Source organism: Pteropus alecto, unplaced genomic scaffold, assembly GCF_000325575.1.
Source record: "Pteropus alecto unplaced genomic scaffold, ASM32557v1 scaffold220, whole genome shotgun sequence".
NCBI lineage: Eukaryota > Metazoa > Chordata > Mammalia > Chiroptera > Pteropodidae > Pteropus > Pteropus alecto.
Window position 1 is genome coordinate 3,016,175 of NW_006430043.1, and position 16,135 is coordinate 3,032,309.

The 16,135-nt window shown below is 43.2% G+C and overlaps 1 protein-coding gene across 9 annotated transcripts; it reads left to right on the top strand.

Moving 5' to 3' along the window:
- Window positions 1-760: 760 nt before the first annotated feature.
- CSRNP2 (cysteine and serine rich nuclear protein 2) lies at window positions 761-15,821 on the top strand. 9 transcript variants are annotated; one of them, XM_025045529.1, is made up of 5 exons: window positions 761-1,044; window positions 1,676-5,970; window positions 7,038-7,297; window positions 10,055-10,351; window positions 12,376-15,821. In XM_025045529.1, exons 2-5 carry the CDS (start codon window positions 5,820-5,822, stop codon window positions 13,297-13,299), a joined length of 1,632 nt encoding a protein of 543 aa, XP_024901297.1. In that variant the 5' UTR covers window positions 761-1,044; window positions 1,676-5,819; the 3' UTR covers window positions 13,300-15,821. The 9 variants fall into 9 exon arrangements, with proteins under 9 accessions (XP_024901297.1, XP_024901301.1, XP_006904650.1 ...); XM_025045533.1 differs by having other exon boundaries at window positions 1,714-5,970; XM_006904588.3 differs by having other exon boundaries at window positions 5,730-5,970.
- Window positions 15,822-16,135: the final 314 nt, after the last annotated feature.

The window sequence follows — 16,135 nt, forward strand, 5'->3', positions numbered from 1 at the left end:
AGGTACTGAGATGAGAGCATGATTGTCCTGTTGAACTGCAGGAGGAACCGCAAGGAGACCAGTGTTACAGCAGAGTAAGGGAGGGGAAAAGTAGAAGTAGAAACAAAACGACAAGATTGGGGGCAGTGGGGCGAGAGGATGCACCAACATCTTGTAGGGGCGTATAGGTCAAGGGAGAGACATATACTATTCTGAATGAGGTAAGAAACCAAGGCTGGGTGTCCTTGGCAATGACATAACTTCTGACTTCTGAGTTTTTGTTTTTTCTATCATAAAAATGGGCTGCAAAGTTGTGAAGATCAGAGTTCATGTAAAAATATTTTTGAAAACCCATCAATACATTTTGAGATAACACATTGCTTGTATTCCCTTTTCTATACCTTGGGCAGGCTGCAGCACCTCACGCTGCTTAAGACTAAGATCCCATGAGGGAGGATAAAGGGGATTATGTCCTTTAGGCATGGGAGTGTGGTCCTGGCGAAATGAAAAGAGTAGATTTAGAGGACAATTCCTTTAGTCATTGAAGATCTGTAGCTGAGGGTCTCCCTTCTTCAAAAGGCTGCAGCGACACCTAACTCGCTTTCCCAGGGTCCCCTGCAGCAGAGACGCTGCCCCTGATCCTATTTGCTTAGCGTTTCGGCTTTGCGCCGGTCGCCGCCTGCAACTCCCGGCATGCTGCTGGGCGTGGGGCTGGCACATAGACTCCATTTCCCAGCCTGCCCCGGGGCTCGGTCAGGACGTGCCGGCGCCTATAAGAGTCGGAGCGCTGCGGCCGGACTCTATTGTTAGCCGGAGCCGGGGCGGTTCTGGGTGGCTACTGCCAGGGGCGCCCCAGTTGCGGGAGCCGTCTGCCCTCTGCCGCCTGCCGGCCGACCTGCCCACCCACCTTTCCTCCAGTCCTGCCGCCCTGGGAACTCCCAGACCGTCGCCGCGGTCCCGGGACTCGCTCTCTCCTCCCTCCTTCCTACCGGGCTAGGGCGGCGGCGGCGGCAGCAGCGGGGGCGGCAGAGACCATCACGGGAGGAGGCAGCTGCGGCGGGGCCGGTAATGGGCCTGGGGGTGCGGGGCGGAGGGTGCCGCCTGGTCCTTTCTCGGGATCGGCCCTTGGGCTACTGTGGAAGAGTGGTCAACCCAGAACCGCGCTGGTGGAGGGTCAGAAATGAGGGAGGCTTGGTCGGGAGCGGTCGGGGGGCGGGGAGCTAGGGCGCCACTGGGAAGGGAAAGGGTAAGGAGAAGCGTGGGAGCGAGCGGTGCCGAGGACGCGGGCCGGGTCTGCGGGGGCAGCTCGAGGGAGACGGATGGACGGCTTAGAAGCCAGCAGGATTGCGGATGAGGGTTGAGTTCGGAATGGAGGTGATGTAGGATGGAGGGAAGTGAAGGAAGGGGAGGGAGAATAGAGGAAAATGAGGGAGGAGTGGTTGAGAATTAGTGAGTAGCAGGCAGGAAGGGATGGGAAGGCTGGGTAGGGGCTGCAGAAGATTGGAATGAGCGGGAAGGTTAGCAGGAATCAGAGAAATGGGCCGGGAGCTGAAAGATTCAGCGGCGGTGTCCATTAATGGGAACTGGTGACTTGACATGTCCTTTCAGCTCAGGTTTCTGATGTCTCCCATTTTTCTGGCGTATCGGGAAACGAAAGCATCATTTGCCCTGGTTGCTAGCTTGTTCTTTTTCACAGGCCCATACACGCAGCTGACTGCCATCCATCCCTTTTAGGGCCATGGTCTTGATTCATCTTTTTAAATGGGTTTAGAGTGGCATTGTGACACACAAACTGTTCTTCAATATGAAATGTTAGAAGTTATCCCCAAGAGACACAGTGTCCCCTTGTCCTACAGTTTTCAGTTCAAGGTAAATCCATGCTTGATTCACATTTTCCTTTTCTTTACTGTCTTTACATCTTGCAAATCTCCAAAGCCAGAAGGATGTTAGTATGTGCCAGAGTTATAAATGACTGGATATCCTTGAGAGTTAATGGTCCCTGCAGCATCATGTGCCAGTTCTCCCACAAAGATCTTGTGTCTTCCATATGATGGTAGTTTAGATGGAAAGCCAGATTCTAACCTGTGTCAGCGAATGGGTAAAAACCAGGGAGCGAGGGTTGGAGGATGTCTTCCTTTTAATACTACCTAGTTTAAACAGGATGTTTTTACTTGAGTGCTTTAAAAAGTTCATGATCTTGGGGTAATCACAAGAATGCATAGATCCACAGAATTCATGATATTTAAGAATCGACCACAACATATTTTGTAAGAGGAGAAAATGGGACAGGTCATATTATTCAGGTTTATCATAACACTTAGCAGCAAGCCTTCCTTCCTGTAACCTAGCTACAGATGGTAGCTGTGAAGCTCTTACTTAGAGATTTTAGTCCTTTGACCTTTAGAAGAAGGTTGGGTTCCAGTTGAGTGGAGAGGCTTTCTCCTGTGAGATGTACCTTGTCTTATTATTTTGGACTCATTAGATAGGCTTTTATTACTTAAACTTTATAAATGTGTATCCACAAAATTTTGTGGCAGGTACAAGGGCACCCCTATTTTGCTAGTCTCATGCTCGTTTGGGGGATTGTTAAAGTAATCCTTATAGGCCTTAAAAAGCTTAGATCTAGTACTAAAAATACGCATATGCTCTAGATCTGTTTTGTTTGGTGCTAGCCTAATATCTTCTACATACTGTGGATCTGAATTATTTCATATACTTTTGGGAAATGTTCAGCTAGAAACACTCGAGAAAAAACTGTAAGGCAGGTAGCCAGAAAGTGTCTGCTGACTTTTCATTTTACTGGCATTTAAAAGCTTTTATAGAGGTTTGCATTGTTTTCTCCATAAGCATTTATTGTTTGAGTTGCTTATTTTGACAGTTAACTGTCAGTTATGACCTGCATTTTCAGTCTCACCTTGATTATTTCTGTATGGGTTTAAGTTCTGGGACTATAACTTATAAGTGTGTTTGTTTCTTGAATACACACATTGATCCTCTGCCAACAAATAGCTGAGAGAGTGGAAATGACTGGTTTCTAATTGTGGTTTGAAAGGAGATTGATTTGATAAATTGTAATTGTGGAATCTATTCTAGTTGTTGCTGTTGCAAAGCAAGATCTCTTCAGGCCACTGTGAAAGTGGATGGGAGGTTTGTTCTTGGTACCCAGTGAACATCTTGGTCTGACAAGTCAAGTTCACACCAGAGAGTTCGACAAGGAGAGCTGGGTTGAAATTTAAACTTGATATTGGTTGTCAAGACCAAATTGATGGATTTTTTTAAATGAGTTAATGCCAGAGAAAGTGATGCTAACAGATCTTGGGTAGGGTTGAAGAGAGCTAAGTCAATGTGGGTGTTACTATTCTTGGGCACTTTAAGGAAAATATTTTTCTTCTAAGTTACACATTTTTTTCTTTTTCTTCCTGTCTACCTCCTATCATTGCATAGAAACCACTATTCCCGAAGTGGAAAGGGCAAACAAGAATGGAACAAGCAGCCAGCAATACTTGCTTCACCAAAGTGCTCAAAATTAACCAAAGAGAAGTGATATCCCTGGGGGCAACTGAGTGAAGACAGTGGAGAATTTTGATAATAAATATGATTTTGGACCAGACCCAATCTCATTCTCATGCAGGACTTAAAAAGAAATATTCACAGGGAAGCCACACTACCAGAGGCAAAGGGACAACTAGGAAAGAACCAGAAGTGCACATTTGCTTTCAGTCATAAGTCCCTGAGTGCTTCCAGGCTGAGGAAAAGCCACTTTCCTAGTAGTAGCACTAGCTGGATCTCAATTAAAACTGAAGCTGGACTTAAGCCCTTTCTGAGAAAGCAGAATTTTCAGGTCATTCTGAGTTTTCATGTGGTTTGGTAAGGTTTTTAAGTGGGGAGAAAAAATTAAATTCAGTAGTCAACATTATTGTCTCATTTTTTTTTTTATCCCATCCACATTAGTACTTAATTGCAAAGCTCCCCCCATAATAGAATAGAATGAGAAAATTGTTAGTTAATAGATGTCTTTAAACTCAGCTGAAATCTTAACCCATAAAAAGTCCTTGTCTCTCTCCATTCTTACTATGTCCTAGGAATGTGACCTCTGATGGCAAGATCAGTAAGTTAAAGAACAGAATCGATATACTGGGCTCATTTTTTAATTTAATTACAGTTCTTGTCAATTGCTTGATTATTTGTTTATCTCCACGGCCAAATTTATTTCAGGAATTCGCTTGTCTGAGACTGTATATATGGCCAAGGTTTCTTAGGTCCATCTTGTGACTTAAAGGCAGAATTTTGATGCGATCTGGCTAGATATATTTGGAAATATTGTCTTTAAAGTAGTTATTACTTCTGGTTGACTATGTAGAGCTTATCCAAGAGCAGGCAAATTCTTCCAAGAGACGCAGTCCAGAAAAACAATTCTGTAGCAGGCATCTCTTGACACCACAGTATATTTTGAGTAGCTGCTCTGCAGTAATGCAGCCCTGTCTTTCGGGGCAGTGTTGTTATTCTTGCTGCATAATTAGCAACTAGTGAGATCATAGTCTGGGGAGATTCTGGCCTTACTGTGGCAAAGGAGGGAGGCTTCATATCAACACATGTGGCTCTGGCTCTGACAGTATTTCTGTCAAGCAGATTCCTATCCTTTGGAACGTTATTTCCAAAGATGGAGAAAAAAAATTTGTACCCCAGACTCCTTGGTTGTGTGACAGCATGTGGAAGACAGTGTCTGTCATACCTATATGACCAGTGTAAATTGTGACTTTCGCTATTTGTTTTTCCTTTGCTGGTTTCTTTACAGAGGGCAGAGGTGGTAAAGCGAAGTTTTCCTTGCACAGAGGAAGATGATAGACCAGCGGAGCCCTATTTAATGGAGCAGTAGGAAATTGGGAAAGATTCTGAGTTTTGAAGCTAGTGCAGATTCTAATCTTTAGTCCATTCTTTAGAACCAAATTTGACCTTTTAGGAGCCTGGTGAGATACTTTACACTTGTGAAGATCTGGGTAAAGTGTTTTCCTGGCTGCCTGGCTGCCCATGTACTTAGAAATTGAGAGCCTAGAGCAGTATTTCCCAAAGTGTGATCCAGGGATCATTTGCCCCTAAAATACTCTGGAAAACAAAAAGGGTTCCATATTCAGGTGTGTGAAACACTGCATTCTATTTTCTGCCCCCCTTCCCCATGCTCATTAGCATGTTAAAAGCCTCTAAGAAGTCCTTTCCTAAGCAGTTTTCTAAACTATTTTGACAGAGCAGCCCTATTTCCCTATAAAAGCTATTAACATCCATGGAATTAGTTTATTTCATATAAACACTTTGGGAAATGCCAGCCTATATCTTCACTAGGAAAAATAATTGGATCTAGTCTGGGTTTAGGCATGGCCTAATTCTGCCTTTGATTCCAAATCCCTCCTACTGACCTCTTGGAGAGCTCTCCTGTGTAATCAGAAGAGCAGCTACTGTTATGCCTGGGCTAATGAAGCCTAGAGCTCAGCTGGCTAGGAACCAAAGGCCTTCACTCCACTGGGAAAGGTGCTGCTGTTTCTCATCTCATTATTCTAAGAGTGAGAATGGGTGGGGCAGAGGGGAAAGAAAAGTAGGAGAATGTTGGCGGGAATTAGCGGAGAAATGGCCTAGTCTCAAGGGACCAGACATCAGTGATAGCCCAGATGCTTTCTGTCTTCAGTTGGAGAGCTGTATTTATAGACTTGGAAGGGGTCTGTCTTAGGACAGGAATGCTGATTCCTTTTTTCCCCTAGGCAGAATCCTAATGCACCTGGCTAGCTGGTGGTGAGCAGGGGCTTTGGGGCCAGCGTGGTGGGATCTCCAAGGAAACCCCTTTGAAACCAATGGATGCATTTATGAGCTCGGGTCTCAAGAGGAAGTTTGATGATGTAGATGTGGGCTCATCAGTTTCCAACTCAGATGATGAGATCTCTAGCAGTGACAGTGCTGACAGCTGTGACAGCCTCAATCCTCCTACAACCTCCAGCTTCACACGTGAGTATATGCACATCCCTAAGCATCAGAGACCATTAAAGCTCTTGAGACAGCTTCTGTCCAGCTTGGGGATTTGCCCTTAATCATAATCTTTCCCACTCTTAGCTCAACCTTAGCTCTTAGTTCTTTGGAAGACCTCATTGCTTTAGTATCATAGACTTAAGTCTGATTTATTCTAGCTGATTTTACATTTGCTTGGTTTGTGGGGCCCCAGAATAAGTTGAATTAAATTGCAGGAGCAGTAGTCCAGGATTCTACCTTTCCCACCGGAGTCCTGTAGAGTTCCATGAAATGGTAGCTCTAGCAGGACATAAATGCTTATTGCCTGGACAACTGAGGCAACTCCAGATTGCTTAATTCTTCTAGCTCAATTAGTTTCTTGGAAAGAACTTCTGATACTATACATCAGAGATTGCCTGTAGGCCAAATCTGGCTCACTGCCTGTTTTTATAAGTAAAGTTTTATTGGAACATAGCCACACCTATTGTCTATGAGTGCTTTCATGCTACAGTGGCAGGGATGAGTAGCTGCAGCAGAGCCCTCATGGCCTGCAAAGGGTAAAATACATATTACCTGGCCCTTTACAGAAGAAGTTTGCTATCCCATTTTATGACACTGTCTAATAGAATTTTCTATTATAATAGCAATGTTCTGTATCTTGTACTGTCCACTATGATAGCCATTAGCCATTTGTGGCTATTGAGCACTTGAAATGAGATCAGTGTAACTGAGGAGCCGAGTTTTAAATTTTGTTTCATTTTAATTAACTTAAATTTAAATTGCCACATGTGGTAGTAGCTGCTGTGTTGGACAGTGACGCTGTCTCGATTGTTATATTCTGAAAAGATTACCTAGAGATCTACCCAACTGATGTCTAAACATAGATTTGGTGGTCTGTTCGGGTGAAGTCAGTCTGGAGGCAGGGGTGTGGACCAACTGATGTTCAAGGTCTCTAAGTACAGGGAGCACCTTTGGAGAATAGCTGAGAACTAGATGGATGAGAAAGAATGAGTTCCCCAAACAGTCCATCTCTGGGTTAATAAAATTTCTCTGTGCTCCCTTCTCAGCCACATCCATCCTGAAGCGGCAGAAGCAGCTGCGGAGGAAGAATGTACGTTTTGACCAGGTGACTGTATACTACTTTGCCCGGCGCCAGGGTTTCACCAGTGTGCCCAGCCAGGGTGGTAGCTCTCTGGGCATGGCCCAGCGTCATAACTCTGTACGCAGCTACACGCTCTGTGAGTTTGCTCAAGAGCAGGAGGTGAACCATCGGGAGATTCTTCGTGAGCACCTGAAGGAGGAGAAACTCCATGCCAAGAAGATGAAGGTGCCTAGGGGGTCTGGGGTCTGGTATTTCCCGTGTGCCAAAATAAAGTGGGAAACCATTAGGTCTCTTGACTTTTTTATTTGACTCTTGCCCTTGGCGTATGGATTCCAGATCTTTCTAATGAGACATCTCAGATTTGGAATCAAATCTCAGTTTGAGACACCCTTCTTTTTGTGTCTTACAGGGAGTCTACTAGAGAGAGCAAAATGGCTTCTCTACCCTCGCTCCCTCAACAAATGTTTTTAAAGTTTAAAATGTGACATTCAAGTCTGCCACCCCTAGAACCTGAGGAAGCATGATGTTCCAGTTTCTTGTCAGATGATTGTCATTGCTCTGATGCACAGAACAGGTTTTGGATCTTTTACATTGTCTGAAAGGATTGTACTATTTTTATAAACCCCATCACCTCTAGGTGATGGTCTTTTTGGTGTAAACAACAGCATCATGAAATAGTTATTTTGATTTGTATAGTACTGTGCTTGCCGTCTAATGCCGCACCAGCTCTTTAAGTGTAGGAGGAGAGGAGGGCTGGAAGAAGACCCATCCCAGATGGCTCTTTATAGCTACCCAATTGCTCTCTTAGCACTGCTTAGCACTCCACAGCCATAGTTTTCACCAGTCTGCAGAAATTTCCCCCGGAGTTCCTAGTTCCAAATTTGGAGAGCCCTGTTTTAGGCCTGGCCAAGTTTCTTGTGGGCCCATATTAAAATAAGTGGCTGCATTATTTCCAGGGTTGTGGGTTAAATCCTAATGAGACACCAGAATGTGGTAGCGTTGGAGAGCTGGTGCCAGAGGATGTAGGTTAACTAGATCTCATTCCTTTCTCCCTTTGAGATCTCTGTCTACTTCCCTAAGCCTACTCCTAAAGCCTTGCACCTGTTTTTCTAACTAGACTGACATTCAGGTTTCCCTTCTGTCTGAGGAATTCCCTCACTGACCCCATCACCTTCCTGCTGCTCTAGCAGCAGCTGGATAAACACTGTTCTCATCATTTGCAATGAATGCTTTCTAACCTTTGCCTAAGAAGAAAACGTCTCTCCTAAATCTGGTAAAGGAATGACCTGTCAAAACAGGATACCATCCTGTTCTGTGGCCTCCCTTGTAGGAGGTCTAGAGACAAGGCCAGGGAAACTCAAGACTGAGGTACAGGATTCCTCCTTACTAGCAGATTTAGTGAGCAGCAGCAATGGTGGCATCTGATACACCTTTTTATGTCAAGAGAAAACTCTACCCTCCCCAAGTCTAGCTTACTCTTTTCTTAGAAATTTTTCCTATCTTTAGCACTCTATAGGGGAGGCAGTTGGTCTCAAAAATATGTATTATGCGTCTTCCCATCTAAGCCATCTAATACTTGCTTTCCTTTTGGACTGTCTTTCTTAAAAAAGGAAAGAAAAAAGCTGCTTTACTTATTGGTAGCTTTACTTACCAATAAGTTTTCTAATACTTTTATTACCTTTTTTGCCTTTTATCCATGTGGAATTAATTATTACAAATAATGTGAATTGGGAATCTAACATTTTTTTCCCAAAAGAATATCCAGTTGTCCTAACCATTTAATGATTAGAAGACTTTTTCTGATATAAAATGCCACCTCTATCATGACATATTAAATTCTGATTTCTACATGGGTTTCTTTCTATTGCATTTCTAATCTGTTTTCTTTGAAAGGATAGTAGGAGGGAGAATGATTAAGAGTAGGTCGACCCTGGTGAAATAGACAGGAGCAATCCTGAGGTCTGCAGAAAGGCCCCTTGTAACGGGCCTGCGTGGTTCAGAAATGCTAGACTAGGGAATCCCCAGAAGTACTGCTTTTATTTCTCCTCATTTTTCTACTAATCTCTCCCAAAACAAAAACAGGTGTGTAGCTTATTAACCAAGTCTGTTGCATCATATTTCTCTTAGGAGTTGTTCCTTTACCAGCACTACTCTGTGGCTGTCTGATGAAATAAGCCAAACCCTCCAGTAGCATGGCTTTCATCCTGCTAGTAGCTTCCAGAGCCCTGGGGATTATGAGACCTCATTTTCTTTCCTTGAATTCTCTAGGGAGTTTTCAAAACTCATTCAACTATGAATTGTCTTTAACCTGTCTTTCTACTAAGATTCCCTTTCCTGGCTCTCTATCCCTCTTAGCCCAGAGAACCCAGATTTCTGCCTGTAGGTAGTAACTCATTATTACATATGCCACCCTACCTCACATACAACTTTTCTTTGACATCAGAAATGGATTAGAAAGGAGAAAGAATGTATTTCTTTTAGGCGGTGGGTTGGAAGCAAAGGCTTCCACTGATACACTTTCTCCTCCCTGTGTTACAAGGTAGTTAGCCAAAGTTAAGGGACACAGGTCTGGGAATAGAGGGTATGTTTGTGGGAACAGATTATCTTCTAGGAGGGAAGATGAGACAGAAGTTTTGAGAAACTTTGATTCAGAAAGGTGATGTCCCTTCTGTTGACATGGTGGTGTGAGACCCGCATAAGGTTTCCTGTCTTCCTGCTCTAGATTTATTCTCTTGACCTACAGTATCCAATACAGTAGCCTCTGTGGCTGTTTGTAATTAATTAAAATTAAATAAAATTTAAAATTTAGTTTCTCAGTTGCACTAGCCACATTTACATGTGTTAGTGGCTTCTGTATTAGCAGGGATATTTCCATCACTGCAGAAAGTTTAGTTGGATGGATCATGCTACTCTAGATGCTCTCTGTGAGGAGGCTTGTGCTGCTAATGCTGTATGTAACCTTTCCTTCTTGTCTCTTGGCAGCTGACAAAGAACGGGACAGTAGAGTCGGTGGAGGCTGATGGCCTGACATTGGATGATGTTTCCGATGAAGATATTGATGTGGAAAATGTGGAGGTGGATGATTACTTCTTCTTGCAGCCTCTGCCCACCAAACGGCGACGGGCCTTGCTGAGGGCTTCTGGGGTCCACCGCATTGATGCTGAAGAGAAGCAAGAACTTCGAGCTATCCGCCTGTCACGAGAAGAGTGTGGTTGTGACTGTCGACTGTATTGTGACCCAGAAGCATGTGCCTGTAGCCAAGCTGGGATTAAATGCCAGGTCAGTCCAAGTTGACCCGAGGTGGTATATCTGTACTAGAGTCAGAGGGATGTGGCCAGTGAACATAGGAGGCTTCTCATCCATGGGTGGATTCCCCATGACTGAACACTCCCCAGTCCCATGACCCTCCTCCATGAGCTAAGAAAACCAACATGACAGGATTCTTAGGCCATGGAGATACCAATGATCTTGTCTATGTTTTACACCTGGAGGGTAATAAGAAGTAGCTGTCAGCAAATCGAGGAACAGGGGTTAGTAAGTTTAACATTTAGGAGCTGTTCTCTACATATTGGCTGATTCCTTCAGATTAAAAGGAAGCAGAGAAGTAAGGTAGGCCTTTACTTTAGATTGTGTCTTGCGAACACTTAATTCACAGTACTTGTACTTCGGTTTTGTAAAAATCAAAATAATTCTTGGATCCTGTCATTCAGGATCTCACTTGGCCTGGCAGAGCCTAAATTCATAGTGTCCTAAAAGATAGAAAGCATCATCTCCTAGTTGGCCTCTGATAAGGGATAGGTTGAAAGACACATTTGAATTGAAAACAGCAGTATCATCCCGAAGAATTAAATTTATTTGGAACTTATATTCTGAGGATGTAAATGCTGAGTCTTTAGTTGAACTTATCCTAAAAAAACCTTTTTATTTCTAGGAAGGTATCAAATAGCTTAGTGGATCTGGCCAAATATTGCTTTCCAGACTGAAGTCTCATAATGAATTAGTCTGTTATACAAAGACCTCAGGACAGTCCTAATAATTAGACTGTTTCTAAGAACTGAAATGGAGAGTTCTTTGACATCATAAGAAGACATTGTGTATTTGTACGTAACTTAGTAGCTTACTTGTGTTCTTAATTTTTATTTTTGGCATGCGGTGTTTTGGTTTGTTTTATTCCCTTTTTGGGATCCAATAGAGATAAGGAGGTAAAAAGCATCTCCTTTCCAGATATCCCTGGTCTGTAAGTTAATTATATTGGTAACTGCTTCAGAAACAAACTGGTCAAACATCAGGGGAAATTGAAGCAAGTGGTGAAAAGCTGGCTGTAATTTTGTTTGAACCTTTATAGCACCTTAGCAAACTAAGGCATTTTTGCCTCGTTTCCGTAGAATGTATTGCTTTGGACTAGCTAGGTCTTCCACTTCCTTTCCCATGCCTGTCATTGCAAAAGGTTGTAGGTTTAGGCCCCACTCTTTTGTTTTCTCAATAAACCAGGTAAATTCTGGAAAAGTCTGAAGCACATAAATTTCTTTTACTCTGAGAACTGTTGGCATTCAGAAGGCATCTCTGGACTTTTTGACTGGAAGGGCCCTTTTATATGATTTTTTGTCTGCTTTTTGTTTAGAAGAGGAAACAGAGCCCTAGAGAGAGAAGTGAGGCTGAACTAGAATTAAAACGCTAGTGGTCTAATAACTACCATCTAGTGTTCTGTTAGCTCACACTGCATATTATGTTTTTTATTGTCGTTTTAAATTTTAATTAAAAATGTTTTTTTAACATTCAAGAAAGTTTTTAAATTATAGTTGACATTCAAATTATATGTTAGTTTCAGGTGTACAGCATAGTGGGTAGACATTTATATAGCTTAGAAGGTGATCCCTCAATAAGTCTGGTACCCCCCACCCCCCGACACTATACATAGTTATTATAACTGACTATTTTCCCTGTGCTGTATTTTACATCCCTGTGACTATTTCGTAACTACCAATTTATAATTCTTAATCTCTTCACCTTTTTCACTCAGCCTCCCCACCCCCTTCCCACTTGACAACCATCATTTTGTTCTCTGTGTCTACGAGTTTGTTTTGTTTATTCCTTTGTTTTTCATATTACACATATGAGTGAAATCATATGGTATTTGTCTGTCTTTGACTTATTTCATGTAGCATGTTATGTTTTGAATTGGTTGTTTCTCTTCTTGTAAGAAGACCTCAAATCCCAACTGCCTATTTTTGCCAGCTGTCTCCTTTTGCCATTGTTAAATCTGTTGGTCTCATCTTGCCTCAACCTCCTTGTCCCCTTCTCAGGTAGATCGCATGTCCTTTCCCTGTGGCTGCTCCCGAGACGGCTGTGGGAACATGGCGGGGCGTATTGAATTTAATCCAATCCGGGTCCGGACTCATTACCTCCACACCATCATGAAGCTGGAGCTGGAGAACAAGCGGCAGGTGAGCCGCCCACCGGCCCCAGATGAGGAGCCCTCACCCACTGCCAGCTGCAGCCTGACAAGAGCACAGGGCTCCGAGACACAGGACTTCCAGGAGTTCATTGCTGAGAATGAGACAGCAGTGATGCACCTACAGAGTGCAGAGGAACTGGAACGGCTCAAGGCAGAGGAAGACTCCAGCGGCTCTAGTGCCAGCCTGGACTCTAGCATAGAGAGCCTGGGTGTGTGCATCCTCGAGGAGCCCTTGGCTGTTCCTGAGGAGCTGTGCCCAGGCCTGACAGCCCCCATTCTCATCCAGGCTCAGTTGACCCCAGGATCCTCCGTCCTGTGTTTTGCCGAGAACTCAGATCATGCAACTGCCTCAGCAGTGAACAACCCGTCCTACTTGAACAGTGGGCCCCTGGTCTATTATCAGGTGGAGCAGAGGCCAGTCCTGGGGGTGAAAGGAGAGCCTAGTACAGAAGAAGTTCCACCCTCTTTCTCCAAGGAGAAGGATCTGAATGTCTTCTCTCTCCCTGTTACCTCACTGGTGGCTTGTAGCCCCACAGACCCGGCTGCCCTCTGTAAACCAGAGGTGGGGAAAACATCCACTCTAGAAGCACTAGTGCCCGAAGATTGTAACCCAGAGGAGCTGGAGAATGAAGACTTCCGCCCCTCTTGGTCCCCCTCAAACCTCCCCTTCCGCACGGACAGCGAAGAGGGCTGTATGGTGGAGAAGACCTCACAGCAGAGCGAAGACCGGCCCCCTGAAGATTCTTCCCTAGAACTCCCTCTGACAGTGTGACACAGGGATGGTGATTCTGCCTCTTACCCATTCTCTATTTATTCCCTTATTTTATCTAACACCATTTCAAAACAAAACTGTAGAAGCAGCTGCTGCTCACATGTTATTTTATTGGGTCTTTAAGGAACAGGTGAGAAAGGATCGCACAAGTATTTTTTAAAGGGTAAACAGAACAAAAGAGACCAGCCCCAGGTTGATCTGGGGATAGTCTTGGGGCAGAGGAAGCTGCATAGTGCCGAATACTGAGCTTTCTGGGCCATCGGAACAAAGAACTAGGATCTCACAGGAGACACTGGGTGATTCAAGCAGCTCTTCTTTATGTAGGGACCAGAACACATAATTTGAATAGCATGGCAAAGCCCCTTCTCTTCTGAACTCCAGGTGGGGTACAAGCTCATTTTCATTTTCTTCAGTGGTTACTCTGATATCCCCTTTTGGTATGTCTTAATAATGCAGTTGGAAATGTCACCTGGTCGAATCTAGAGAGGAGTGGGTAGAAGGGTCTGTTTCTGTAAAAAGCCTCCAGGATTTATAAAAATTTAACCACCTTTTCCTGGCACCCCTATTTGGTAAATAAGTTAATATTTGACACGTTTGGTGTTCCCTGACCTATTCCCCACACTGGGGATTCCTGGTCTGTAACTTGAATTGTTTCTTTCTCATGTTCTTAGGTACTAGAGTTTAACTTGTCATTCGTGTCCCCGCACTCGCCCTTCTGCCCCCATCCTTTTTCCTTTAAAGAAAAATAGCTACATTGGCTGGGGATGTGGTATAAAGAGCCCAAGTCTTCTGTGTGTGTCTAATATTAGCTCTATCAGGCAGCTCTAGACTGGGGCTCACACATCCCCTGGGGGGCATATATGGAGCATTACTTGTCCAAAGGAGGCAGAATAGGCTGCTCTCTAGAATGAAGATGACTTAGTTTGTGCCATGTTTCCTTTCACCCAGGTCTTTTTTCCCTGCCTTTGGAAGATTTGAGCTTTAAAGGAATATAGGATGTGGCAATCTAAGGTCACCAACTAGTTATTTTTTGTTGTTTGGGTTTTTATTTCTGCATCTACCCTCATGGTCCTTCTTGGACATACAGGGCTAGAGAGTTCTTAATGCTATTCCAGTTCACCCTCCAAGAATTGCAAATATTTATTGGACCCCCCCCCATCTTGACATATAAATATTGGAAGCCAAACCAATTCTTCAATGCTGCATACAATTGGAAATGTCAGTTTCTAGGTTCCAAAGAATTCAAGTTCTGATGACCCCTTTTGAGGTCTATAGAATGGGACTCAAATTTAGTTCTTACCTCTATTGGGGGATATGGTTCCTATTCCTCTTATGTCTAGCTTATGTTCTGGATGTGTTCCATTGAACACCACTGAATTCTTTTTATTAGCAAAGTTATCTTTGCCTTTGTTTTAAAATGGAGGCAATAGTGAGCAAAACACTCTTCTCTAACATCCTTTATGCCATGCTTCACTCTGATGTGGTTTATTAAACAGGAAAGAACAAAGTGAAAAACATTTTTTTTGGTGGGAGACATAACTGTTCCTACTTATCTTGCTCATAAAGCCTTTTCTTGTGGGATATTACAAACCTGGTGTCTTAAAGCAACCTTCATGTATGTCACAGCAGCACTTCACCTGTAGAATCTCTAAACTGAGCCTGAAAGGCCTTGTACTTAACACAGATACATCTTTTAAACCCATTTCGCCTCTCCTTTTCATTCCTTTTTGCTGCATTTTACATTTTGCAGAGAGTTCTTAAGTATATAGGTCCTTATTCTCTGCTCTCTAGCCTCACGAAAAGTCCCTACCTTGGTCTGGTCCCCTCAAATACAAGACCGAAGCTTAATTGGGAATTTGACTATGAAGAATCTTTCTGAAAATCTGTATTAGAAGGGGAGGGTGAGCTCTATACAGTCTCTCCTTAGGAGGTATTCCTAATCTAGGAAGTGGATTCCAGCTGCTCAGTAAGAGACACATTAACCTTTGGGATCAAACCAAGAATTTGAATCTAATTATTAAACTCATTGCCAACCCTCAAGATAATGATTTTTCTGAAGAAAATAGATTCTTAATCTAAGTCCATCCCTTAATTTTACAATTCCGACTCATACCGATCCCAAGCTTTTAAATGCTAAATATTAACATTTAGCATTAACTGTCTTGTCAAGCAAAGGGCCTTTCCTATACAATTTAGTCCATCTCATTTCTGGTGCTACTTGAGTTGGACAGAATTGTAGCTCATTGTTGCTAGAAAAGCTAGGCCTCTGACCACAGAAGCAGATAGCTTCAATCCCCGTTCAGTCCAGGCCTAGACAAAAGAAATAACTTTTTACCGCAACTCATTTTCCAATTTCCCTTCTCATTTACTGTACACAGGTAGTATTTTCAATGTGAATCCAAAGCTTATCTGGTTCTCTGAAAACAATTTTTTTGTTTTTGCCTTTTAGGTCCTTTACATTGTGATAATGCTGTATTTAAAGAGAATATTTAAATGTAATATTAAAGAAATATTCAAAAGAATGATGTGTTATTCTTCATCTTGGCAGGCCACAAAATTCAGTTACTTGTTAGGAAAGGGATGTTTCTCCAGTATTGTATACAAAACTAACGAGATCAGTTAGGAATGAATGCTAACAATAGAAATCTTTTATGGTGGAAAAATAGAATGTTCTCTTTGGAGCACCAAAAGCTTGACTTGCATTATATGCCCTTATGCACCTCTTCAACTGAAACAGGCCTTGATGGGGCTTCCTGCCCTGTTGGAGCTTTTCTAAACTGTCTGTAGTCCCTCCTCTTGGGTCCCATTTTCTAATTCCATTACTCATTCTCATATA